General features: G+C 40.6%; 1 protein-coding gene across 5 annotated transcripts in view; it reads right to left on the bottom strand.

Moving 5' to 3' along the window:
• Window positions 1-27,189, bottom strand: part of ZRANB1 (zinc finger RANBP2-type containing 1) — a 62,659-nt gene that overhangs the window by 23,498 nt on the left and 11,972 nt on the right. For 2 of the 5 annotated variants that reach the window (XM_087871630.1, XM_087871629.1), the window contains exons 2-7: window positions 26,317-26,365; window positions 25,556-25,702; window positions 24,536-24,637; window positions 23,251-24,101; window positions 6,794-6,981; window positions 5,976-6,129 (exon numbers count right to left, since the gene is read on the bottom strand). In XM_087871630.1, coding sequence (XP_087727756.1) covers window positions 5,976-6,129; window positions 6,794-6,981; window positions 23,251-24,064 — 1,156 coding nt within the window. In that variant the 5' untranslated portion in view covers window positions 24,065-24,101; window positions 24,536-24,637; window positions 25,556-25,702; window positions 26,317-26,365. The remainder of the gene's footprint in view (window positions 1-5,975; window positions 6,130-6,793; window positions 6,982-23,250; window positions 24,102-24,535; window positions 24,638-25,555; window positions 25,703-26,316; window positions 26,366-27,189) is intronic. The other 3 variants (XM_034436426.3, XM_034436425.3, XM_034436428.3) reach the window with 2 other exon arrangements.

The following is a 27,189-nucleotide window of genomic DNA, read 5'->3' as shown; positions in this document are numbered from 1 at the left end:
AAAAATAGACCCAGGAAACTACAAATCTATCAGCCTGACCTCAATACCAGGGAAGATTCTGTAAAAGATAATCAAGCAACGAATCAGCAAATACCTAGAAGCAAACAAAGTAATAACCAAAAGCCAACATGGGTTTGTCAAAAACAGATCATGTCAGACTAATCTTATTGTATTCTTTGACAAAGTAACAAAATTAGTGGACCAGAGGAATGTTATCGATATAATTTACTTGGACTTGAGTAAGGCATTTAATAAAGTAGACCATAAGCTACTACTAGATAAAATAGAAAAATGTGGGTTAGATAGCATCACCATCAGATGGATTCATAACTGGCTGACCAACCGCACTCAACGTGTAGTCCTCAATGGAACTGCATCTACATGGAGGGAAGTATGCAGTGGGGTACCCCAAGGCTCTGTTTTAGGCCCAGTACTCTTCAACATCTTCATCAAAGATTTGGACGAGGGGATAGATGGGGAACTCATCAAATTTGCAGACGACACCAAGTAGCAGGAATAGCCAACACTCTGGAAGATAGGCTTAAGATACAGAAGGATCTTGACAGACTTGAATATTGGGCGTCCTCCCCTGAAAATAAGTCCTAGTGAAGGGGTTGGCATGGGAAGCCCAGGAGGCAGCCCTTTCCTTCCCTAGTCACCTTATGGAAGCTCAGCACCTTAATTGCGGCCCATGGATCAGCTGAGGCAGCACAGGCTGGGAGCTGTCTCTCATTCTGTCTCTCTGCGGAGGCCTCCTAGTGCAATGCTCTGCCATGGTTTCTGAGCAAACCTCCGCCTTCCCTGTGTAGGATTGCAAGGCTGAAGGCTTCGGAGGGAGCATTTTTGGGATGTGTGTCTGTGCAGAGCTCCCCAAGGATAGAATGATCGGCAGGGAAATGGGGGGGGGGATTTTTCTGCTGGTCGGAGCAAGGCAAAGCCTCCAGCCTTGCAATCCTGCACAGGGAAGGCGGAGGTTTGATCCGCAGGTCTGAGCACTGCACTGGGGGGCCTCCACAGAGAGACAGAATGAGAGGCAGCTCCCGGCCCGTGCTGGCTCAGCTGATGGAGGCTCCCTCATGGGGTGCGATTGAACTTCCAACCCCAATGGACCCGGTGGGTGGGAGCTACCCCAACCCAGAAAGGGGAAGGAGCTGATGCGGGGGGGGCTGTGGGAAGTTCTGGGAGTTGAAATCCACAAGTCTTTAAATGGCCAAGAGGCTGCCCATGCTGCTGCTGGTCTCTTTGCCCTCCTGGCAGTGCTGCGCTCGGCAGCGCTGTGGGACTGCTCCTGGCTGGCTGGCTTGAATCATCCCAGGCCACCAGCCTGCCAAGGCCCCTTTAGGAGCGGCTGCCTGTGTCGCCTCGCCTGCCGTTTTTGAGCTGCTGAACGCCAGCCTGCATGCCTGCATGCCTTCCATTGCTGCTTCTGGGGAACAGACAGCATGACGGAGAGAGTGGGACCAGCAGTAGCACTTTAAAAAAGTAAGATCTCCCCGAAAATAAGCCCAAGTGCTTATTTTGAAGCCCAAAAGAAAATAAGACCCTGTCTTATTTTCAGGGAAACATGGTAACAAAATGAAATTCAATGGTGAAAAAAGTAAGGTTCTTCATTTAGGCAAGAAAAACAAAATGCACAGGTACAGTATATGTGGTATCTTGCTCAATAGTAGTAACTGTGAGAGGGATCTTGGACTCCTAGTGGACAATCATTTAAATATGAACCAGCAGTGTGCAGCAGCTGCCAAAAAAGCCAACACAGTTCTAGGCTGCATAAACAGAGGGATAGAATCAAGATCACATGAAGTGTTAATACCACTTTATAATGCCTTGGTAAGTCCACACTTAGAATACTGCATCCAGTTTTGGTTGCCACGATGTAAAAAAGATGTGGAGACTCTAGAAAGAGTGCAGAGAAGAGCAACAAAGATGATTAGGGAACTGGAGGCTAAAACATATATAGAACGGTTGCAGGAACTGGGTATTTCTAGTAGTTCAATGAAAAGAAGGTCTGGGGAAAACATGAGAGCAGTGTTCCAATATCTCAGGGGCTGCCACGAAGAAGAGGGAGTCAAGCTATTCTCTAAAGCACCTGAGGGTAAGACAAGAAGCAATGGGTTGAAACTAATCAAGGAGAGAAGCAACCTAGAACTAAGGAGAAATTTCCTGACAGTTAGAACAATTAATCAGTGGAACAACTTGCCTCCAGAAGTTGTGAATGCTCCAACACTGGATGTTTTTAAGAAGAGATTAGACAACCATTTGTCTGAAGTGGTGTAGAGTTTCCTGCCTAAGCAGGGGGTTGGACTAGAAGACCTCCAAGGTCCCTTTCAACTCTGTTATTCTGTTATACAATATACCAAAAGTATGTACAGTCAAACAAATTAGAAGTTTAAAAAAGGGAGCTTGGTAAGAATGAAGAGAAAAAGTTTGTGAATGGGGGGCTGAATGATTGCTGAATGAGGATGAGAGAGGTATTATATAATGTGAATAGCTAGAAAACAGTACAGATAGTCAATTGTATGACCACAATTGAGCCCAAAATTTTTGTTGCTAAGTGAAACTTTGTTAAGTGAATTTTATCCCATTTTATGACTTTTCTTTCCACTGTTAAGTGAATCATTGCAGCTGTTAAGTTAATAACAGTTAAGTGAAACTGGCTTCTCCATTGACTTTGCTTGTCAAAAGGTCACAAAAGGTGATTACACGACCCCAATACATTGCAACCATCATAAATATGAGACAGTTGCCAATGTTTATATTTTGATCACGTGACTCTGGGGATGCTGCAACGGTTGTAAGTATGAAGAACGGTCATAAGTTCCTTTTTGAAGTGCCGTTGTAACCAGGGTGGATAAAAATCAATGATTTTTTTAAAAAAATTTAAAAAATGTTATTTTTAGTTAAATCGGATTTTTTTTATTTTTTTCAAATTTATTTTAATAAAATGCTTTTGGAATTAAAATCTATCTAAAGATAGTTTTCTATTTAAGATACATTAATAATTTAGTTTATTCAGCATTAAATGGAGCTTAGTTATGTAGCATGAGGCTGTATATTCTGCAATATTTACATTTTTGATAAACTCATTCAATGAATCCGAGCTCTGCAAACTGAGATAACATGCACTCCATTGATGCAGTCACACAATTTCACAGCAAATGACAGTTGCTCTTTAAAAATTATGATTTAAATCAAGCCTTTTTACTAGTGATTTAACTCATGATTTAAATCATGATTTAAATCGACTTGATTTAAATCAAATCCACCCTGTCTGTAACTTAATAGTCACTAAATGAAAGAATACAGTCTTTCAAGAGAATACCCAAATAGTTAAAATTTAAACAGTAATAAGTCACAGAGATTTCCTTCAATCATACAGCTCTGAAAAGGCAAAAAAGACAGCCCTTCAAAGACTGGATAATATTAAATATCAAACTGAAGCTATCACCCTATCCAGGAACAGAAAAGTCCTGATTGCAAAAGGAGCATGCTATTTGCAGGCTATTTATACATTTTAACCTTCCCAAGGTTATAGAAGATTTTTTTTTTAAATTAGGCACAAGCAGGGATGAAATGTTACCGGTTTAGACCGGTTCACCCAAATCAGTAGTAAAAAATGCTACTGGTTCACCGAACCGGTAATTAAAAAATGTAAAAAAAAAGTTCCGACAATCAACTGAGCGACACACAATCGTCGGAACTTTTTTTTTTTTACTTTTTAACCATTTTTTTTACTACCGGATCTCTGGATGCTTTAAAAAGTTTTTTTTTTTAATTCCAATGATCATGCGTCGCTCAGCTGATCATCAAAAAAAATTTATTATTTTTTAAGCATTTTTTTACTACCGGTTTGAGCAAATAGGTAGTAAAAAATGCTTTAAAAAAGTTTTTAAAAAGGTTCCCAAGATCACTGATTTCCCCCCCTCCCCCATTCTACTTACCTTCCCAAGCCTCCTTTTGGTGCGTACTGTGCACCTGTGCGTGCAGCACATGCTTGGTGTGCAGTACGCATGCGCGACCAGCAAACTGGTAGCAAATCGGTTCAGATTTCACCATTGGGCACAAGGTACTACAAGGTACTATTACAGGGAGGATTTACTAATGGAAGGAAACTGCCTACCTGTCCAAAATATGATTCCTGCATTTTTTACATGCTACTCTTTTGTGACATCTTCCAGAAAAGATAGTAATATATTACACTCATTTTGTTCTTTTAGACTCCCACTGTGGTAATGTCAAATTTTGTATGGCTATACTGAAAATGCAGCAACAAATGGTTCAAATGTAATAAATCTGCCACTTGGGACTTAGACTACTAATTCTATTTTATTAATTTTAGTTTTTGGATTAATTTGCTTTGTTTTAAGATAGGAATAATAAAATTATCTTTGTAGCAGTCAGTTTCTGCTCACAGCTTACAACCTAAACACAAGAGTTGTAATAATAAAGGGGAAAATAAACAAATAAACAAAAACCAAAGGAAAAGGAAAAGGAAAAGGTAGTGACAAAAGAGGAGAATACACATATAAGTCGCATGTGCTTACAGTTACAATTATTAATCACTGAGCAAAATAAACTCTAGTTCCTTTCAGGATGTTGTTTGCATATCCAAACTATAAAGGTGAAGATAAAGGTTCCCCTACACATATGTGCTAGTTGTTCCTGACTCTAGGGGGCGGTGCTCATCTCCATTTCAAAGCCAAAGAGCTTTGAAGACCACAGAGACATCCGAGACGTCTCCGTGGTCATGTGGCCGGCATGACTAAATGCCAAAGGCACATGCGACACTGTTACCTTCCCACCAAAAGTGGTCCCTATTTTTCTACTTGCATTTTTTACGTGCTTTTGAACTGCTAGGTTGGCAGAAGCTCGGACAAGTAACGGGAGCTCACCCCCGTTACGTAGCACTAGGGATTCAAACTGCTAAACTGCCGATCTTTCGATCCACAAGCTCTGCGTCTTAGCCACTGAGTCACCGCGTCCCTGCTATATCCAAACTACATCTACTTTATTATATGAATCATATAGTACACTACTTCCCTATTCCACTATCTCATCAATTTCAGTCCCAAATGAAATTTCTTTGGAAGAAAATCTATCCCTGTACTTATTACATAATCACAAAAATCCTTTCTCAAACAGCAGTAGTCCTTACAACAGGTAGTTCTTGCAATCACAATTGGGGCCAGAATTTCCATCATGAGTCATTGTGGTCGGACTCTATGTTACAATAATTTTTACAGCAGTCATTAAGTGAATCACTGCAATTGTTATGGTCATTAACCAAATCCTGTTTCTCTAATGGGTATTTGGTCACAAATCATGATCACAATTACAGGCTATTGCACATGGTTGTAAATGCAAGCCAGTTAACAAGGATCCAAATTGCAATCAAATGACCGCAGTGTGATACAACGATCATAAGTGCAATTCAGGTCAAAAGTCACTTTTTCCAAAGCCATTCTAAGTTTGAATAGTTGTTAAATGAACAGTTATAAGTCAAAGACTATCTGTATTCATCAGCCAATAACAAAGAACAGATATTTCAGATATTTTCTCAACAAGTACCAGAATCTGAAACAGAAGGGGCGTTGCTTACCTGATACGCTCGTTCTCGGGGTGGTGGGAACAGCAGTCAGGAATGGGTTAATCCATCTGTCAGTCCTATCAGCTGACAGACGGACTTAACCCATTCCTGACTGCTGTTCCCATCGTTATGGAGAATTGTAACACTTGCATAAAATATTTACTAATAATTCTAATCAAATATTAAAATATCACCAAACAAATCTAAAAATTTATCTAAACTTAATTCTGTCAAGAACGGTATTAGTTAACCTTGTTTGGTATCTCCACATGAAAAAAATGCTTCAAGAAAGTTTTACCACAACACCCACAGAAGAAAATTAGAAGTTGATACTTTTATACTCTCTTTAAACCAGTTAAAATATAAATTAATAGTATCTTGTAATTACCAGCAGGTAACGTAAATGTAACAAGGTCAGTTAGGAAATAGCAAGCAAAATCTCCCTTCCGTTGATGAAGCGATGCAGCAATTTCACGCCGGATTTGTTCAGTGAGCTCCGGGCACACCATAGCAGGAATGCACTTAGCTGCATGCTGGGACACCTGTAAGATGACATTTAGTTACTTTCTTTGCTTTGAAAGATAAACATATTACAAAACGTTTGGTACAATGTTTGTACAAAAGGTACAAAAATATACTTCGTGAGATTTCTATTTCTACAGACACTTTTCAATCAACTTAGAAACAAGAACAAATTAACAAGATTCATTATTTGAAGTGCTGAGGTAGGAACAATTAAGAGACAATCCCACCTACTCCCCCCCACCCCACACTTCCTGTTCCCTCCCTCCCCATCTTTTAACAATAATTTTATTTCAGTTATGATTTCCATTTTTATTGCTTTAGAAATATTTTTCTTTTCGGATTTTAAAGTTTTAGTGCTGTAAGTCTCCCACAGTTGTTTCAATGCAAGGGGAGGGAATTTGCACTTCCCTAGAGTGCATGAGAGTTCCCATTAACTCCATGTAGAAGAAAATTAGTCACGAAGGATCAGCACTTTTTCTGATTCAGAAAATTAACTATATTACAAATTAAATGAAAAACTGTCCAATGATCTTATCTGAATAATCAGATTTAGACAAATCAAACAAAACTCTGTTGTTAGTCTAATTTTTTTAAGCAGCTCACTCTGAAGTTTTAACTATTACTGGCACCCAGATTCATTTAGTCTGGTGAGCGAACTAATGAGCAGTCATGAAAACTCACCTCTGTAAGCAGAACTGCTAACATATCTTGTCTCTGAAAACGTATTGCAAGGTGAACTAGTGTGTATCCCACATCAAAAGCAGAAGGCCGATTTAACAAGCGTACTTCATCTGCAGTAAGTTGCCGTGCAATATCTCCTCCTGATGATTTATAAGCTTCAATAGCAGCTAGATCACCTTCTACAACCCCTGGAGACATGGAAATTGTATCAGAATTTTTATTTTATTTTTAAATTTTCTAAATAAAATTTTACTTTCAGATTCTTGGAATCCTGTTTAGGGAAATAAATGTAGTTGCGATTAAATAAAAGCTTCTCTGCTAACAACATAACATGCACACAGTGCTGCAATAGGATTTTTTCCCTATGTTGTCTCTGAAAGTATAGGTCATTCGATGATATCTCTCTAGGAAACAGAATGCAAACTGCCTCTTTGAAATTTGTGTATGTGTTTTTCAATTTCATTCAGACATAATAGTTTAAGAATAAATCAGCTTATACATAGTACATGACCACTGTGAAAAGAACTTTATATATTAAAAATGTTTTTAATAACAAATCTGCCTGTACTAACAATATGTTAACTAAGAAAGTCTTTGAAATGGACTTTGGAAGCACTCTGCTGAATTATCTCAGCCTCATCATACTTATTTAAATGAGTTAATATGAAATCCTGTATCAACCTGCCTAGGGAGATTTCACAACAGCCTGCATGTAGCTTGAATATGGTTGAGCATGATGATATATTATTTACTGAATTCTTGTTAATCATAGCATACAACCTGTGAGTGTCTTTTTTTTTATCCCATTCGTATTCCAAAATAAAACCCACATTGCCCTACATTTCACCCTCTCAAAATTTTGATGGACTCATATTGGAATGAAAACATCTTACGGGTCCAAGATTACATACTGAATTTAATGATTAAATGGCGATGGAACTTCAAAGTCCTAATATTGTCAGAAACAACTAGATCACAATAAGAAAATTGCCACTTTCCCAAATTCTCCTCTGCAGAAATAAAGAAAGATTTAGCAAGAGACACGACAGCTAAATATCAGGGATTTGGATTGCTGAGCATGAGGTTAGACTTAAAAGCTGAAATGTTCCCTTCTAACTCAATGATTCCAAGATACAGATCATGTGTCTTAGTACGACATATCCACTGTATAAAAATATGCCATTTCAAAATAGGAGTTTAGAAAAACAACCATCCTGTATTACAAGAAGCTAATTGATAGAAAAGTGATGCATTACCTGGGAAAAAATATCATTTTATTAGAGATTCATTTTAATATAATCCCCAAGATTCCAAGAGTATAGTAAATTGCTTAAAGAAAAAAATAGATTTAATTTTTATTTAGGTTATTTTTTTTTTCAGTATTGTTAAAAATGTTTTTAATGGGAATAAACTTCAAGAAACCAAAACCATTCAAGGGAAATGAGAATTTTCTCTTCCCAAGAAACAAAGTAACTGCTAGAGATAAATTCCACTCTAGGGTCAAAGTAAGCTGAAAGAGAAACAAAAGTAAGTTGAACTAAATGCCACAGTATGGACAACATGAAAGACAAAAGAAATGAACAAATAATTTATGAAAGGAAAGTACCTTTACGCAAGCAGAAGAGAATATAGAATGTTATCTTCAATATAGAATGATAGAAATACTTCAGTTAGGCCACTGAACACGGAAATAAAACTGAAGTAGAAAATTGTAGAGATAGCTGTTTTATATCAGGTTAGTAGTATTATTTTTAAAAAGTTATGGAGAGCACATATGTTATTCATATCAAGGACACATATACATTTTAGGCTGTTTTAAAGGCTCTCTTTTATAATTGGTTAAAACAATTAAAATTGTGTTTTAAAATTGTCTATTTGATAGAGTATGAACCCAACAGAAGACGACTTCTTTATTTGCTAATGATGTGTAACGAAGTTCTTCGCCAATGGATTATCAATGTAGCCCCAAGTTATTTACTTATGAACATCCACAATGAAAAATTTGGTGGCAAATGCCCCTATTATTTTCACTATCCTGCAGTTGGCCGAGTCCATATACTTAAAGAAAATCCTATTCAGTTCCTTCCTATTCAGTTTCCCAAGCTCAAGAGAAGCTCAAATTGTAGCACCAGCTGCTGTTCTGCTCACCATAATAAAATTTACCCAACTGATGTCCAGATAAAAATGATTATGAGTAATTCCATATGCAAAGAAACTTGCAAATTCATCCAATAGGTTGAAAGACATTTGACCCCATTTATCATTCCTTAAAAAAGTTTCAAGTCACTCTGAACAGGACTACCAGGTGGAAATCCACAGGTTCAATAAAAGTGGAGAAAAGCTTTGATTCTCTTATTACCATATAGCCGTGATGGCGAACCTATGGCACACGAACCTATGGAACCTATGGCATGCGGAGCCATATCTGTGGGCACATAAGCGTTGCCCTAGCTCAGCCCCAGCATGCATGTGTGCGCCGGCCAACTGATTTCCGGGCCTTCCGGGCCCACTGGAAGTTGGGAAACGGGCTGTTTCCTGCCACTGGAGGGCATCCAGGAGGGTGGGGAAGGCTTTTTTCACCCTAGCTCAGCTCCAACATGCATGTGCGTGCCAGCCAGCTGATTTTCGGGCTTTCTGGGCCCACCAGAAGTCAGGAAACAGGTTGTTTCCGGCCTCCGGAGGGCCTCCAGGGGGGGTGGGGAAGGCTGTTTTCGCCCTCCCCAGGCTCCAAGAAAGCCTCTGGGGCCTGGGGAGAGTGAAAAATGGGCCTACCTGGCCCACCATGCCATCACGTGCCAAAAGCGGGGGGAGCGCAGGGGGTCGTGCGCACATAAGCGGGGGTGGGACACATTAAATTATGGGTGTGGGCACGCGTGTGTGACCCCCCTCTGCGCTTCCCCCACTTTTGGCACACGATGGCAAAAAGGTTAGCTATCACTGCCATATAGGCTTGATCACAAGCCCATACCAATGTTCAGCTATTTAATTAGGCACCTAAGTGTATAATTGCTAGATTGCAGAAAATTTTCAATGTAGTATTTCCTTGTAAAACATATATAAAGTTGTGTAGAGATATACAATCCATTAAAAAAAACTACTTCTGTTTGGTATAAATGCCACAAGAAGAAAAGTGATCTTCTAAAGAACAGCAATTTAACATCTTTATTTAGGCTGGAATGCTAACTCAAATATTCATATAATTAATTCACTCTTGAACGACAACTCACTATACACCTGAAACCTAAAAAACATGACAAATTGGACAACTAAAACACATGTAGTATTTGCTAAAAAAGAACATATTTGCATCAAAAAACATCTGACTCCAAAACTATCCAAATAAAACTCCCTTTACTTATAATCAATTATGGATTATATTCATAGTAAAATGCTGCTGGAGTAACAGGAAAGAGTGGGAGAAAAAACTGGTACAAAAATGCAGGACAAGGCGCAAACAAGAATACGGAAATTTATTCTTACACTAATGAAATAAAGCAAATTAAGTAAGGCACACATTTATTCTCCTATTTTCTTCCATTTAAACACCTACTGCCTTGAACACTAAGGCACTCTCAGAAACTGTGGAAAATCGGTTGCTAAAAATCTATTTAACAAATAATTCAAATATCACTTTCAAAATAATCCAATACAAACCTAAATTACATGTTACTCACAGTTACTGGAGTCAAACCTAAGCTGAAAAAGACACCTGAAATATGGAAAAATAACAAAGAAATGCTGTTAATCCTTCTTTCCTTCTAATCTTTACCTTTTCCAGCAAAGATTCCTAGAAATTTATCTCCCCTGCTATTTTAGATTGGATCACTAGATTACATATAATATAATATTTCAAACAATAGGAAACTTCTTGCATAGCATGATAGAGCTTGCAGAATCCATGGCCAATTGAACTGAACAAATTTCATTAGAGAGATTTAACAGTTCAAAACCTTATAATCTCCTCCTATTTCAGCAATTTGTCTCTACCACTAACTAGAATATTTTTATTAAGCCCATGGAAATCATACTATATGTATGATTGTCTTATTTCAGTCTTCTGTTGTAGAATATAATTATTTTAGAAATGAACAGAATTGCAACCAATTAACATGCAGCAGATATACATTCTGTCCAATACTAAAAGTTATAAAAAAGCAAGCATACTGAAGAGCTGCATATACTGTATAGTTTCACACACGAAGTTAGAAACAGTAAAGGCAAAATTGGAAGCAGGGAACAAACCAATTTACTCTACCATGATTCCACGAAAATAAGACCCAACCAGAAAATAAGCCCTAGCATGATTTTTCAGGATGCTTGTAATATAAAGCCGTACCCCAAAAATAAGCCCTAGTTACGATAATAAGCCAGACAAACACATTTTAGTACCATATTTCTCTGAAAATAAGGCCTAATCAGAAAATAAGCCCTAATGCATCTTTTGGAGCAAAAATTAATATAAGACCCAGTCTTATTTTCAGGGAAACACGGTATCTGCCTCAAATGCTTACTCGGATCATATAATTATTTCTTAGATGAAAGTAAGTTTCTTAACTTCATACTGCATTTCCATCCTGGAGAAAAACTCATTATGGATTTGGTTAAAGAAGGGATTATCTAGAATAGAATGCAATTTTAGAAAGAAGAATGAAGAATACATGTTTGTGTTTATGTACACATAAAGGGGAACTACTTAGCCAAGCAAAATACTGAACTGTGCACCAGAAATTTGCCTCCAGGGATTTGGGGACAATGTCAGTTTTCGAGATCCATTTGAATCTAGTTTCAGGTTGGTTATAGAACAAAAACTGCTTTGGTTATGTTGCTGAACAATCTACACAATCTACAAAATATTATGCTCTCTGTGTGATTCATGAGTATCTGATTATTAGCTGTATTGTGTTGGGATGAGATCCAGAGGAAATCTTTTATGGAGGCTCCAATCTTTTCTAGAAGTAGGTTCAAAATGGAAATGCTCAGAGAGATGATTATCATTGGATTATAATTTCTTTTAGCGTTTTGGTTGCTTCCACCTGGCGTCTGGGCTTTACTGATTTCATTACTATAATAATGATTAACTCCATCATGCCTTTCCAACAAAATACAAAGAAACTGTTCAAAGATCTTGTTTCATGTTGGAAATTATAGTGTCAACAAACCACAGGCTGTTTCTAAATCTTTTGAGGGCCTGAACATAATTGACACTAGTGGTCCAACTAAACTAATTACTGGAGAACGAACGTTGCTTACCTGAACGTTCCTTCTCGGCGCGCTGATGGAGAATCCAAAGCGTGGGTAATGTTTACGTTGAGTTTGTCAGAGACTGAGTGTATGTCACTTTAAATTTTCTGCCTCGGTTCCGCCTCCTCCGCTCGACTGATGTCAGTTTAGTTCACGAAGAACAGGTAGAACAGCAGACGGTAAGCTGTAGTCGAAGTCACCGGACCTGGATCCGTTAGGAAGGGAGGGTTGGATTCTCCATCAGCGCGCCGAGAAGGAATGTTCAGGTAAGCAACGTTCGTTCTCCAGCACACTGCCTGGAGAATCCAAAGCGTGGGATATACCCAAGCAAGTACCTCAGGGGGGGCAAGCAGTCAGGTCCGGGTTAGATACAGAGGCCGCCATCGATTGCAATATTCGGCGACCAAAGGAAGCATCAGCTGCCGCAAAGGAGTCGATCTTATAATGTCTAATGAAAGGAGACAAGGTTGTCCAGGTGGCAGCTCTGCATATTTCAGAAACCGAGGCTTGAGTTGCCCACGCAGCGGAGGTAGAAGCACTTCTAGTGGAGTGTGGTAGGACCTTTCCAGGGAGAGGCTTGCCCGACACGGTGTAGGCCTTACATATGCAGGCTTTTAGCCATCGTCCAATGGTAGTAGCGGATACTTTCTGGCCGAGAGACGCCGGAAGAAACGAAACAAAGAGGGCTTCTGAACGACGGAAGGCCGAGGTTCTCTTGATGTATCGATGTAAGGCTCGGCGAACGTCGAGGGTGTGCCACTGGTCCTCCAATGGATGTCTGGGATCCGGGCAAAAATCCGGGAGGATCAACTCCTGAGCCCGGTGGAAGGTCGAATTGACTTTCGGCAGAAAGGAAGGGTCCATCCTAAGGACGACTCGATTAGAATGGAATATACACAAGTCGTCCCGGACAGATAGGGCTGCCAGTTCCAAAATTCGTCGAGCAGATGTTATTGCGACTAAGAAGACAACCTTGAGGGTAAGGTGACGTAATCCAACCGATCCCAGGGGTTCGAAGGGAGGAGTTGTGAGGGCTTGGAGGACAAGTGGAAGATCCCAGGAGGGATAGCGATGAATGTGGGGAGGGCGGAGTTTGGACGCACCCCTCAGGAAGGATCTAATACGTCGATTGTGAGAAAGTGGAGCGTTAGGAAAATCGGAAAGGACAGTGTCCAATGCAGCCACGTGCCTGCGGAGCGTGCTCGCCGCGAGGCCCTTATTGAAGCCAGCGTGTAGGAACTCCAGGACATCGGATGCTGAGGCTGAAGTGGGGTCAGAATGCCTAGAAGAGCACCAAGAACAGAAAGAGCGCCAGGTGGCATTGTAAATTCTTGTCGTGGAGGGACGTCTCGAAGCCTGAATGATAGAAATAACGCCTCCAGAAAGGTTGTCCTTGGTCAGGCGGATCCTCTCAAGTGTCAGACTGTCAACTGCAACCATTGTGGCTCTGGATGCAGTATGACCCCCTGGCTGAGAGAGATCTTGTGATCCGGTATCCGCCAAGGAGGGGCCACGGAGAGGCCCATCAGGTCGGCGAACCAGGACCTTCGTGGCCAGTGGGGGGCGACAAGGAGGACGTCCGCTTGTTCCAGGAGACTCTTCTGGATCACCCTCGACAGGAGTGGGAGGGGAGGGAAGGCATAGAGCAGGCCCCGGGGCCAGGGACAAAGAAGAGCATCGGTGTCTTCTGCCGTGGGGCACTGGAACCGGGAGAAGAAGCGTGGCAGTTGAGCATTGGTCGGATGTGCGAAAAGGTCGAGAATTGGATGGCCGAACCTGTTGGACAGCTCGCGGAAGAGGGACGGATGGAGGCGCCACTCCATTTGATCGAGTTGCTGTCGGCTGAACCAATCCTCTTGATGGTTGTCGGCCCCGGAGATATGATCCGCCATCAACAACCGAGTGTGGTGTTCTGCCCAAGTCAAAAGCTTGGTCGCCTCCGTCATTAAGGGCGAGTGCCCCCTTCGCGATTTACGTGCGCCTTTGCTGTTGTGTTGTCCGTAAGGATCCGAACATGTTGATCCTCCACGAGAGGCTGGAAGTGTAGCAGGGCGAGTCTGATTGCACGAAGCTCCAGCCAATTGATGTCGTTGGCCGCTTCGGCCTGAGACCAGCGGCCCTGCGTGACTTGTGTTCGAAGGTAGGCGCCCCAGCCCACTAGACGTGCGTCTGTGGTGACCATCACTTGGGGTGGGGTATGGAAGGAACACCCGGAGAGCACGATGGTGAGATCCACCAGAGTAGGGAATCGCGAACGTCCGGAGGCAGCAGGACCCGGGGCCAGAAGTTGCTGCGACGCGTCTTTTGAAAAGGTAAAAGGTACCATTGCAGAGGCCTGGAATGGAATCTGGCCCAGGGGACGATCGATATGCAAGATATCATCTTCTCCAATAGAGTCGACAGAAGGAGTAATGGTACCCGGGGAAGCGACAATATCCGGAAGACCAAGGCGCGAATACTGAAACGACGGTCCTCCGACAGAAAAACCATGCCCAGCTGGGAGTCCAAGGTCGCCCCTAGGTGAAGGATCCGGGTGGTCGGATGGAGATGGCTCTTTTCGGTGTTTATCGTGAAACCGTGCGACCGCAGGGAAGAGACCACCATTTCGAGATCCCGTACTGCAAGCGATGGTGTCGACGACAGGATGAGGATGTCGTCCAGGTAGCAGTAAAGTCGTATGGGAATCAGCTGGAGGGAAGCGGCCACTGTCGCTAGCATCTTCGTAAAGACCCGGGGGGCCGACGAGAGTCCGAACGGCATGACCCGGTACTGAAAGTGGCGGTTGTCATAGGTAAATATGAGGAAGTGACAATGCGCTGCACGGATGGGAATGTGCAGGTAGGCCTCTTTCAAATCGATGGAAGTCATTAGGTCTCCCGGCCGAATACAGTCCAAAATCGATCATAGCGTTTGCATTTTGAATTGATGATATTTTATGAATTTGTTGAGCGCCTTCAAATCCAGAATTCCCCTCCATCCTCCAGAATTTTTGGCCACCAGGAAAAAGACGAAGTAGAAGCCGGACCCTTGATGACTCGGGGGGACCATCTCTATGGCCCAAATGTCCAGGAGATGTTGGATCTCAGCCGCCATTAAGTCCCGTTTTTCTGGGTTGGAGGGAACGGGACAACTGATGAATCTGGGAGGAGGGAGGGAACTGAATTCTAGCGTGAGGCCAAGGTAGACAGTCTGGCGGACCCACGCGTCCGCAGTGGTTAGCTCTCATTGGAACCTGAATAGATGTAGTCGACCGCCAATGGGAGCTGAATGTCGGGAGTCACTTACCCTTCCGGAAGGGGCGGTTGGCCGAGCCCCTGTATGGTGTCTTGAAGGGAGCCTGGCGATGACCCCTGTCCCGAAAGCTGGACCTGTCCTGAGGTCTGTAGAGCCCATGGGAAGGGGGGCGGTACTGGTAGGACCCACTGAGTCCGGAATCTGACCGAAAGGGCGGCCGTTGAGAATAAGGTGAGTAACGGCGATTTCCCCATCTGAACAAGGTCGGCATCACTTTCCTCTTGTCCTTATCCTCAACAAGGATGGGGTCAAGCACATCACCGAACAGATTCGCCCCTTTGAATGGGACGGAAGCCAGCTGCCATTTCGACTTATTGTCCGCTCTCCATTGTCGGAGCCAAAGGAGGCGGCGAGAAGCGACGGTGGCAGCGAGGGAGCGTCCGCAGAGTATTCAGCTGCCGCAACCAGTTTATTTATATCCTGGTGTAAGCGCTTGTTGTCCTGAGGGAGGCGATCCTGCAACTGGCGGAGCCAGATGAGGGAGGCGCGATTGAAGGACGATGATGTAGCTGCCCTGATAGCCCAAGCGGCCGCCTGATTTTTGCGTAGAACAGCCTCCGCCCACCTGTCCTCGGTGCGCAAGCCGTCCGCCACGTCGCTAGTCAAAACCGACGACGCCGTCAGCTGAGCCACAGGAGCGTCCACAGAGGGCAGTTGTAACATGTCTTGTAGATTAGGCGCTGAACAGTATAATTTTCTATCCAGGCCGTTTGGAGCTGGCGAGGAAGCTGGCAAGCCCCATGGCCGCTGAATGACCTCCGTAAATAACTGAGGACAGGGAATAGTGTCTTGAGCCGCAGCCTGAACATTAAAGAGTCTGTTGGAAGGGAGGGAAGTCGAGGATGCGGCTTGTTGGTCGGGGAGTTCTGCCAAATTTGTGGAGATCTTGGCCTTGTGGAGTAGAGACTTAAACAAGGCCGGGCGGAAGAGCTTAGTAAGTGGAGGCCTATCCGGCAGGAGGCCCTCATCCTCAGAAAAGTCCGAGTCAATATGGTCCTCCTCCTCCCAGTTGGAATCCTCACTGTGGACCGAATCTTCATAAGATTCATAGTCGCAGTAGCGGCTGGAAGAGGTAGTAGCCGGAGGCTGGTGCTGGTGCTGAGAAGTCTGGGTGGCAGTCGAAGGCCAGGTGCCCGAGGCCAGAAGGTTGGATATAGTAGCTGCTACGATGGACTGGACGTCTAAAGGTGTGTCCAGCCAGGGAGCATCCATTTGTCGCAGTCCAGCCGCAGTTGGTGTATAAGTAGCAGAGGGAGCGGGCCAGCTAGAGGAGTGACGCGAGCTGGACCCCGCCTCAGGTTGAGAATACGCGGAAACAATTCCGGGCGGGGCAGGAGGACGAACGTCAGCCACTGAAACGGAGGAAGGTTCAGATTCCATCAGTGGTATTGGAGCAATGGCCAAGGCCTTCTGCTGGGCTACACAAAATTGGCGCTGTAGGGCGCGATGCCGTCATTGCTCATCCTTACTTGAATGTGAGCCGCCGGTGGCGAGTTGGGTCGAGGAAGACGGGGGAGCGGAAGCCGCCCATGAGGACCGAGACCTTGATTTGGCTGTTTTCTTGGCAGGGGGAGGTTCCGCGACCAATTGCCCATCGGAGAGGTCAGGATCAGAGGACAGATCACAGTTCACCATCGGAGATGACACGGGAGAGGCCAGGTAAGAAATCAGGTGGGTGAGTATTTTTTTTTTAATTGGTCAGAAATATGAGGCAAGGTCACTAAGCGAAGCGCAGGTCAGGAGGAAGCGACAGGGATCAAAGTCACTGTGGTCGTAGTCAAGAAAGAAGTCGATCCCCAACGTCACTGAGAGGAACAGGGGGTCGCTAGCCAGGCAGAATGATGCTCCGGGAGAAGCCGAAAGGATCAGAGGCAATGGAGGAATCTGCGCATGCGTTAAAATGCCGAGTCGAGCGATGGCGGGACTGGACCAACGCCGAAGCAGGGAAAATCCGCAGATCACTGTTCGAAGATCCCAAAGGTCTAGCAGCAGCCCAATGAAGCCAATATAGTAGTCTGGGAGCCGTAGAAAGGATACGGCCAGAACTGTAGCGTTGCCTGTCAAACCGCCATTTGAAGTTTGGAAGGTAAAATGGCGGCGGGCGGGAAAGTTCTCCTCAGCGCAGCGGCGGCAATGCAGGGGCAAGCGGCAAATCGGGTCTATCGGGGTGATGCCTCAGCGGGTCGATCAGCCTCCGAGACAGAATAGGACACAATCCGGGGGTCGCACAAGCGATTCCGCCGCGGAAGCCCAGGAATGCAAGAAGAAACTAGCCGCAAGACACGTTAGCCAGGCTCTGGGCTTCAGGTTAAGCATTCTTCAAACGAGCTTCTGAGCGCACTCCGGCCGGTAGCAGAACTCAGAAGCTGACAGTCCAAATTTAGCAGGGCAGATTACGAGTTATAATGAACAGAGTTCAGAGCGAATGTCAGGTAAGATAGAGGCAGGATCGTTGCTGAGAATTTAAACGGCCCCAAGCCAGGCCGAGGCCTCAGGGTGGACTCACCCCCTCTTGCAAAGTCAATAGTCCAAGGTCAATCCGATGAAGACAGTCTAGAAATTAAGAGCGATGAGGAAAGGGAAACAATAATTGCAAAGCGTGGGTAGACAAAAGGGAACGATGAGAATTGCCAAAGCAAGCCGAAGTTCAGTCTCTTCCACTCGACTGAGTGAACTAAACTGACATCAGTCGAGCGGAGGAGGCGGAACCGAGGCAGAAAATTTAAAGTGACATACACTCAGTCTCTGACAAACTCAACGTGAACATTACCCATGCTTTGGATTCTCCAGGCAGCGCACTGGAGAACCAATCCTGTCACTAGAACAAACGTTTTACTTCAGAGATTCTCAGTGATTGGGGTCCAGTGGGAACATCTGAAAAAATGGTTGTTATAGTGGGTATGGCCCATCACAAAACATTTATACACTCAAAAGCAAAAAGTGCTTGAGTACAGCAACCATTTTCATTTTCTTTTGAGGACAATGGAAATACAGGCTATGACTTGAGGTTAATATTTTGCAAATTAAAAAATAAAATCAGATAGATTAAGCACCAAGAAATATTTTTCAAGCACCATTATTCTGATCTACATATTTATTTTCCATTTAAACAATTGTAGCCTAATGTTCAGCCTTCATAAACTTCAGGTGGCCCAAAATGTTGCAACTGAAGTACTGACTGGCAACATTTTTAGGGAGTATATAAATATCTTGCTACAATAAGATGTTCTGAAAGACACTGAAAACCTGGCTATTCTCCCAGATCTTGGGGGAGGTTGTTTAATGAGTCCTGTAAGAATTTGTTTTGTCCTGTATTGTTTTTTCTGGACACAGAGCATCTGTTTCTCTATTATATGAATGAATATAAATAAACAAAAAGAGATTTGCTATTATTTGTGTTCAATATCCAGTTCCAAATACGACCGTCTTCCGAGTAAGACCACTTACTCTCATATACTATTCTCTCAGGATTTTAAGCTTTTCATCTGACAATTCTCAAATGCATACTTAGGGAGATGAAGAAAAAACGTTATCATAATGCCTCCAGGTCTGGAGACTCTTACTTCAAAGATGAGGCTAGCACTCTTTCCCTCAAGAAATGATGCTAAATTTTTATTAATGAAAGCTATTTGTATTTAAGCAGATTCATTGGCTGAGTTTGGTTTATATTTGTTTATTTTTACTGATAAGTGTTAATTGTATTTTAATTGTTTGTCTATTTTAATTGTAATTCTGATTTAATTTTACTTGATGTATTTCATTATCATTAGCCACTTTAAGACTGTTTGAAGAGGAGAAATATAAAGTAAATAATTAAATTGCTGATGTCAGTTCAATTATTTTAACTTCTGGCTTACAAACTTCATATTATTCTGCAGAATATACAACACATCACAACTGTTCTCACACCTCATCTCCCAATCTTCAACAAAATATAACTCGGCTAACAACAATAATTTAACCTTTGGTGATTCTTGGTATGTACATTTCTGCCATTTATTAAATATAGCTTTAAGTGGAGATCCTTCTCTCTTTGACACCAGATGATCTCCTTTTTTGAATGGCTCCCAGAAGTTACAGATGATCAGAAAGAAGTAAAAATAGCAAACCCAGTTACACCGGAACTCCTAAAATCTAGGCTCGCCTTGACCTATGTCTGTGCCAGTCCTTGACTTCACTGCCATAAATAAGTATCTTTCCTGATACTAAATGAGTGGTTTAATTTGATCATTATTCTGATTTTACAGAAAAGGGGACAAGGCTGACTCAACAAATTGCTGCTCTGGTTCTTATAGTAATCATAATTAGTAAAGTATATGTCTAGGTTTTGTATTAATATACTTCTTGACTGGATGCTTCCCAAAAGTATCTTAATCCCAGAGCATGCAGGGTTTGGACCTGCTTATTCAACTATGGACCAGTACAGAATATTACATCATCTAGCCAAAACATACCATAACTTTCTAAAAGGTGGTCCTTGTGTGTTGCTTTCATAAATCCAGAAGTGCCCTTTTACTCTATACTACATGAGAAATTCTGAAGAAATTAGCTACAATATTGATTGATTTTTGTTTTCTTAAATTGGCAAAAATCATTACAATCAGATACCAATATACAAAGGAAATATTTTGCTATTATACAGTTTTAGCCTCATTGTTGTATAATCTATATATTAATTATATGGTGAAATACAAAAAATCTGTTTTCCAAACCAGAATTTCTCTATCTCTTGTCCATTGCTCTGTTTCTATTCTTCTCTATATCAAGTGGATGCCCTGACGCCTGTGTAGGTGCCTCAAAGCATCTTACTACTGACATAGGGAACAGACTGAAATCAATTTCTCTTTTAAAAAATCTTAATATTTTCCAGAAAGGATTTCAAGTCCCCAATTAGCCAAAAGGTTAACAAGTAGATCTAATGAGTTGTCATAACCTTTAAGTGTACAGGCATCCACTTTCAATCATCTCCTCACAGGATCAATCAAGTAAAAGATCTTTTTATAAGAGCCCAAACAACATGGTTTGCAATTATAAAATATACATTTCACACAGTAACAGCTCTGTACCAGCAACTGTCAGTTTATTTAAGGCTAAAGTGCTGGGCTCAATGTTACATGGGGCTTGGTTATAAATTTATAACGAAGTTTTTAGATTAGAGTTTATCCAATCCGCATTTTAAAGATAATAACATGCGTTCTTTAGTCCATTCTTAACTCCCTTAATTGACTAGAATTAGGCTGCATCTCCTTAGGAGCCTATTGAAGCTCTGTCACTTCAGATATGAGTTGAACGTAATATGGGGGAAGGAAACGTCTTTGGTCCACCTCATCTTACTAGATAGGTCTGAATCTTCCCTAAGAAGACAAATTCACTAAGAAGACAAATATTACTCTGGCTTTTCTAGCATTAGCTGGTCTTACCTTATAATGACATACATTACCCTTCAGTAGATGATCTGGGATCTAGATCTCCCAAAAGATAGTACCAGAGCTTCCCATTTCTATTACAACTCAGTAATCCACACCCATACCAACACACATGCTCCATTCCCAGATACTTTGTCAACATTTCATGAAGAAGAATCCTCACCTTGAAACAAATCAGTGAATTATCTAAAAGGGTGAACAATATCAGTATGACCTATAAAAATCATACTTGTAATATGATCTGGTATAGACGTAGAATCACATACACTGCCAGAATACCATTTATACAATAAATGGAGGAAAGTACTCATAACACCAATTGTTAGACATCTTAAATTGCTCTTCATCATTTTTCTCCTACACGATAAATATTTAGGTATTTGCAGTAACATTTCAAATGTGGAATTGATCTGGTACCTACTTTACATGAGCAACTGCTTAAGAATTTTTTGTATAAGTACAGTTTTATTACTTTGAGAAAAGTCCCCATGTAACAACAAAAGGAGCCCTGTTTTGCAGTGTTTAAAATGCAGCATTGCAGACAAATTCTGCCCACTGCCTGGAATTTGATCCCGATGGGGTTCAAGGTTGACTCAGACTTCCAAGGTCAGTAAAATGAGGACCCAGATATTTGCGAGCAATATGCTGACCTTGTAAACTGCCCAGGGAGTGCTGTAAAGCACTATGGGGCAATATATAAATCTAAGTGCTATTGCTATTGGTACTGCTCAACTTTTCCATGAAGATTTTTGATACAACTCCTATTTTTCAACAAGGTCACAGCATTTATGGAGGGAAGCTTTGCACCCCTAGTTCTGATTCCAACAAAATTCACATATATAAACTGCTCCTGTATCAATTTAATTCAAAGTAATGCAAAAATATACTTTATTTACGATGTATTTACTAGACTGAACTTCAGTAGCATGGAGTAACCACACTGGATGGAAATTATTGATATCCGGTATGGGGGTTCTTCCAACAACCAATTATACTTTGGGCAAATGTGGTTTGGGAATAAAAACTAACAGAAGGCGAGTACTGAAGATAGGGGAAACAGCAACAGTGCCAGGAATAATAAAAAGATAGCAAAAATCAATGGTTAGAACATGGAAAAAATAACATTTACAGTACGGCCCTCAGTGCAATGGACTCCCTCTCATCTCTGGGGGGCTGGCTGAAAGTGCTGCCTCCCCAGAGGAGATGAACTCTTTCAGCAGGATGTAGAAATAGAGGCAAAATACTGAAAGGTTTGGCTCCTTTTCTGCACTTTGCCAAAGAAGTTTCCTTGTGCGCATGGAAGGGGAGCTGATCTCCTTCAGCAGGCAGTTCTTTAAGCCAACCCAAAGAGATGAGAGGAAGCTGAAATGCAAGCAGATGAATAGAGAGTGGGCACAATAAAGATAAGGAGTACAGCGTTCCTCAGGTGGTTGGGGAATGTCCTGGGATGTCCAGCACAGGTCACTCACAATCTTTGTTCAGGGGCTGAAAAACCTGCTTGGATTTTGATAGGGAGGATTTTCAGCTCTTGAGCAGAGAGGCATCACAGTAAGAAAAAGTGCATGAGATGAGTCAGGGGTGTGAGGGAAGCCCTGGGAGGGCCAACACAGGCTGCGTGTAAGTGTCTCTCTGCTAAGGAGCTACGATTCCTGCTTAGATTTCAACAGGGAACATTTCAGCTCCTGAGCAGAGCCTCCCAGGGTTTGCATTCCCAGCCCCCAAGGCACTTCTCCATTCGCACTCCTTACCTGGGACTCCATCCACTTAATGACCTGAATGATCTCTTAATGACCACAATTGAAAGTGCTGGGATTGGGACTGTTAAGCAAAGCAGTCACATGATGTCTCACTTAACAACCACTTTGCTCAAGGATTGAGTTTCCGGTTCCCAATTGTGGTCATAGGTTGAGAATTACCTATGTGTAAGGAAAAAAGGATTCTGTACTCATTCATACATTCTTACATCCATGATGGAAGATGTGCCATCCGAGACATGGCATAATACTACAGGCATCCTTAACCTAAAAAGATTGACTGCATCTATGCTAAACTACTTCAGGAAATACAAAGATCTTACTAGCGTGATCAGCATTTCAAAATAAAGTAGTATGCTTCAAGAGATACATGCCTATTTTTTTATCTTAATTTTTACCTTATGAGAAATATACATGCTTATGAATGCTTATGAACTAAAACAAATTCTAAAATACATCTTGCCATTTCAAGAACAGGATTTTAGATAGAAAATTAAGAAATGATCATGGAAATACAGTTAAGTTTCATTTTATAATTGCAGTACAACTCTAAATTCTTAACAAAATATGACTATTCTTTTAGCAGAATTTCTAGTGTTCAAAATATATGTATCATTATGAATATTTTGATTTTGTATTTCTTTGCAATTATTGTAATCCTAGCTCTGTATGAAATTTGGCAATATGCATCTCAGCATGTATATGTTTTTCCTTTGCAAGTGAAATAAATAACAAAACTTACCAACACAAGCATTGAGAAACAACCAGTCAGTCTTCTTCATTCTGTTTTTTATTTGTTTTAGTTTTTTAAAATCAACTTCAAGTTCTTCTTTGCTGCCAACAGCTCCAGCCACTTCAATTCTCTGAAAGTCCATTTTCACTTCAGATTCTCGTTTAGCGGTGGGAGGTGACCTTCTTTGGCTATTTCCACTACTGCAGCTTCCTCTCCAACGAGTTCTTTCTTGCTCATTTATTATGGAAGAAGCCTGTTCTGTTTCTGCTAGTTCTATTGCTTCAATGTTGTTCGGCCGTGGGTGATCACAGACAACACATTTTCTGGCCTTAGCCCAATTCTCATATGTACAAACAGAACAAGTCCAGTGTTGTGTCCTTATGTTCAATTTATTTCTATCATTGTATTCCTCACAAGGATCCACAGAAAAAGAAGCTGGTCTTGTACCAGATCCTGAAGACTGGGGGGATTCTGTGGGGCTTCTGGTCCTACGCTGAGACAAGCACTGAGTACACCTTATTGCACGAGGCCAGTTCAAGTAAGTACACATTTGACATGACCATTTATTTGCACTTTCGACATTGTAAGATGACTTAACTCTTGGTCTTGCACTAGAATCTGGACATATCAAAGGACTGCTGCCTCCTTCAATACCTGCAGGATCCCAGTCTCTACCAACATCACTTGAAGTACTTTTAAATGGATCTTCTGTGATAATAGTTCCACTAGGTCTCTGAGCACGACACATGGTACACTTGATCGCAGATGGCCAGTTTTCATATGTACAATACTCACAAGCCCATTTTATTCCACGATCAGTCATCCTGCACTCTTTGAAGTAAATTGTTTCAGCAAGAAATCTTTAAAGAGAGAGTAAATAGAATAAATTATAAAAAACCCACTCTTAGCTCTTTAAAAGAATTGCTAATCACAAAGCTTCTATCTAATCCAGATCTAATACTAAATCATAGCATACTATAACAAGCATCAATTCAAACATTACTTCCCTTTTCTTTTCTTACGTTCAATTTTTTAATTAACCATAGTACTTTATAAAATAAAGTGACATGCTGCATATCAGGAATTTGGTCATTTAAAGTCACATTAGTCATAAAGTCACATTAAGATTTATGACAACCATGCTCATTTTATATATGTGTGTGTGAGCGCGCGAACACACACAATTCCCAATGAAATTTAGATACTGCCAGTATTATAGAAGTCCTCCCAAACATCAAATTACAAACTTATTATACAATTAAAATATATACATCAAACGAATTTGTGTATTTACTTTTCTATAATGAAGTCTATTTCGTCTCCATGCTGTCTCAGATTTTATCCACTTCAGCAGGAACTACCAAGAATGACCATCAGCACTATGAAACGGTTTTTCCTGTAAACAATATGAATTTTTGTTAAAATCTTATTTTTACATATATAAATATACTGGACACATTCTAACTCAGTATGTTCGAATATTAAATTTTGACAAATCCTGTAATAAATTTGTGAATAAAAATAGAATAAAACAGCAGCAAATCTGTAAATGCCTATAGCACTCGCTGCCGTTTATCTTTGATATAGGCTTATGAAAAGTATTTGGAAAACATAAACAAAGCATAAACAAAGCAGCTCACTTCTAACTGCCAAAGCACTAACATCTTTTACAAGTTGTTTCAATATTTTTGTTAGTTTATATATATAGTCATCCATTTTATATAGAACTCTGCACGGCTACTTTGCTCTCTGGCCCATTTGTCACATTATCAGATTCAGATTAATTGAAAAAGCACTTCTATACTACCAAATGCTGCTGAACAAGAAGATGAATTTGCTACCTGGATGTTTTTTGTTGAGAAATATATATGCTTTGAAAACTACATTTAGTGGTGAGATAAAGTTTGTAACCCTTTTAAAAATACCTATAAATTGTGTGATTAGAGTTTCATTAAGGTTAAACAGGTTCTGATCAACATTCATGGTCATCGTTGAGAAAAGTATATGAAGCCTCAGATTTAATTTTAGCAGAGCTCTTTTAGCAGAGCTGATTTCAACAATATGTTTCCAATATTCTTGCTTAATCCAATTCATCAGCTTGGAAGTATTTTCACCCATTTTATTTTACAAAACTATTTCAATTTTTCCCATTGTATCTTTGTATTTCTATGAACTATTTGTTTCAAGTCATGCCTTCATGCCACATTATTTTAATTTGTTTAATATCAAGGCTTGATTATTCAAAAATGCAAGATTTCTTCTCCTTAAGCCAATGCTTGTTGGTTTAGAATTGCTCTTGAACTGCATGACTCACTTTCATTTACACTTTAGTCGACTGATGGATACTTTGAAATTCTTCTGTAGAATTTGCTGGTACAATCCAGAATCCACTGTTCCGTCAATGCTTGCAAGCCAAACCAGCCCATGCTAAAATGGTGTTTGTTAAGCAGAATCTTTTTACCTGTTTAAAAGAATTAGATGGAGTTCTTGTAGGTCACTGATGTGCAAACTTACAGATAGCGGTCATACACTTTCTCTCACCACTATAATCTTGCTAGCCTTCAAACATACAAGTGAATTATCTTCTATATAAATATTAAGCAAAAGAATCCAATGTAGATTTATAACACATACTAAGTTAATCAAGTGCTTCAAAGAATACTTGGAGAGGGAGGGGAGAATGTAACTCACTAGAAGTTACTAAACTGTTCCAGAAAAGCATTTTTTTCTTTTCTCATAAACATTTATTTCCAAAATCTTAGTTTTAATCTCCATATTGACTGCAGCATTTTACTAACCACCTCTCTTTATTAGTTTGAATATTATTATTTTTTTCATATGATTAATTTTAAATCACAATGAGCTTTTTATTTTGAATCAAAAGGGATAAATATTTACAATAAATGCATACTGTCACAACCAACTGTATATGTTATATATTTACTTAATGGAATTGAGGTAGTATATTTGTTCAATGTTAAGAAGCACTTATCTCAATTAATTGGATTTGGAGCAGACGCGGTGGCTGTAGCTAACTGAATTTGGCTGAACCCAAAAAATTAAGTGTATTCAGACCTGGTTTCACTTTAGCTGAGTGATTACCAAAAAATCCCAGGGTTGTAATCTAGGGTGAAATTTAAAAAAACAAGAAGAAAGTAATGAAAATGTAGTTATTATTATCAAGAAAACTACATAGATATATCCACAAACTCATTAGGAGCTGAATTAAACAAGATTTGTGTTTATGTGTCTTTTAACATGGCAATGATATGAATACATGGAGATGAAAAATAAAGTACATATAACCCCTAAAAGGGATTTCTCTATTTGATACATTTAATTTCAATGATGAACACAGCTCTAGGCAGTCTACATATCAAGATTAAAAAAAATAGAAAAAGATGATCACATTATCATCATCACAATAAACAACAAAGAATAAGTAAAGAACAGTCTAATGAAATTATGTTCCTTTTTCAAAATGTAAACTAAACAATCAATTGATATTTGATTTGTATGTCTGGTATCAAACTTTTATAACACTATGGCCAATCCCTTGACATAAATAATATTTTTGCCATTTGCTTTAGTATTACACTTCGATTGACTCATACTCTGGATAAAATTCAGCAGGTTTATTTCAAATGTGCTTCAGAATTAAAGACTTACTAACATTAATCATTAATCTGTCACAGAAGTTGTAATGCTAACTAGAGTTAAGGCTGAAAAAGGAAGAGAAAGGGGAAATTCACAAAAGATAAAAAAGTGAATGAATTTAGCATATTTAAGGGTAGTTCTTGATTTGCAGAGTAATAATATTTTATTTATTTTCTTCAAAGATTTATATAGTCACCCCTCATATCAAAATCTAGGTGGCTCCAAATCACTTTGTAAAGAGCCAACAATCTTTCTGCTCAAATCTCAATACAATTGAGCTGAACATGAACT

Source organism: Pantherophis guttatus, chromosome 6, assembly GCF_059756535.1.
Source record: "Pantherophis guttatus breed Tessera chromosome 6, ASM5975653v1, whole genome shotgun sequence".
Lineage (NCBI taxonomy): Eukaryota > Metazoa > Chordata > Lepidosauria > Squamata > Colubridae > Pantherophis > Pantherophis guttatus.
The sequence above is the reverse complement of the archived record's forward strand: the minus strand, read 5'-3'. Positions and strand labels throughout refer to the sequence as shown.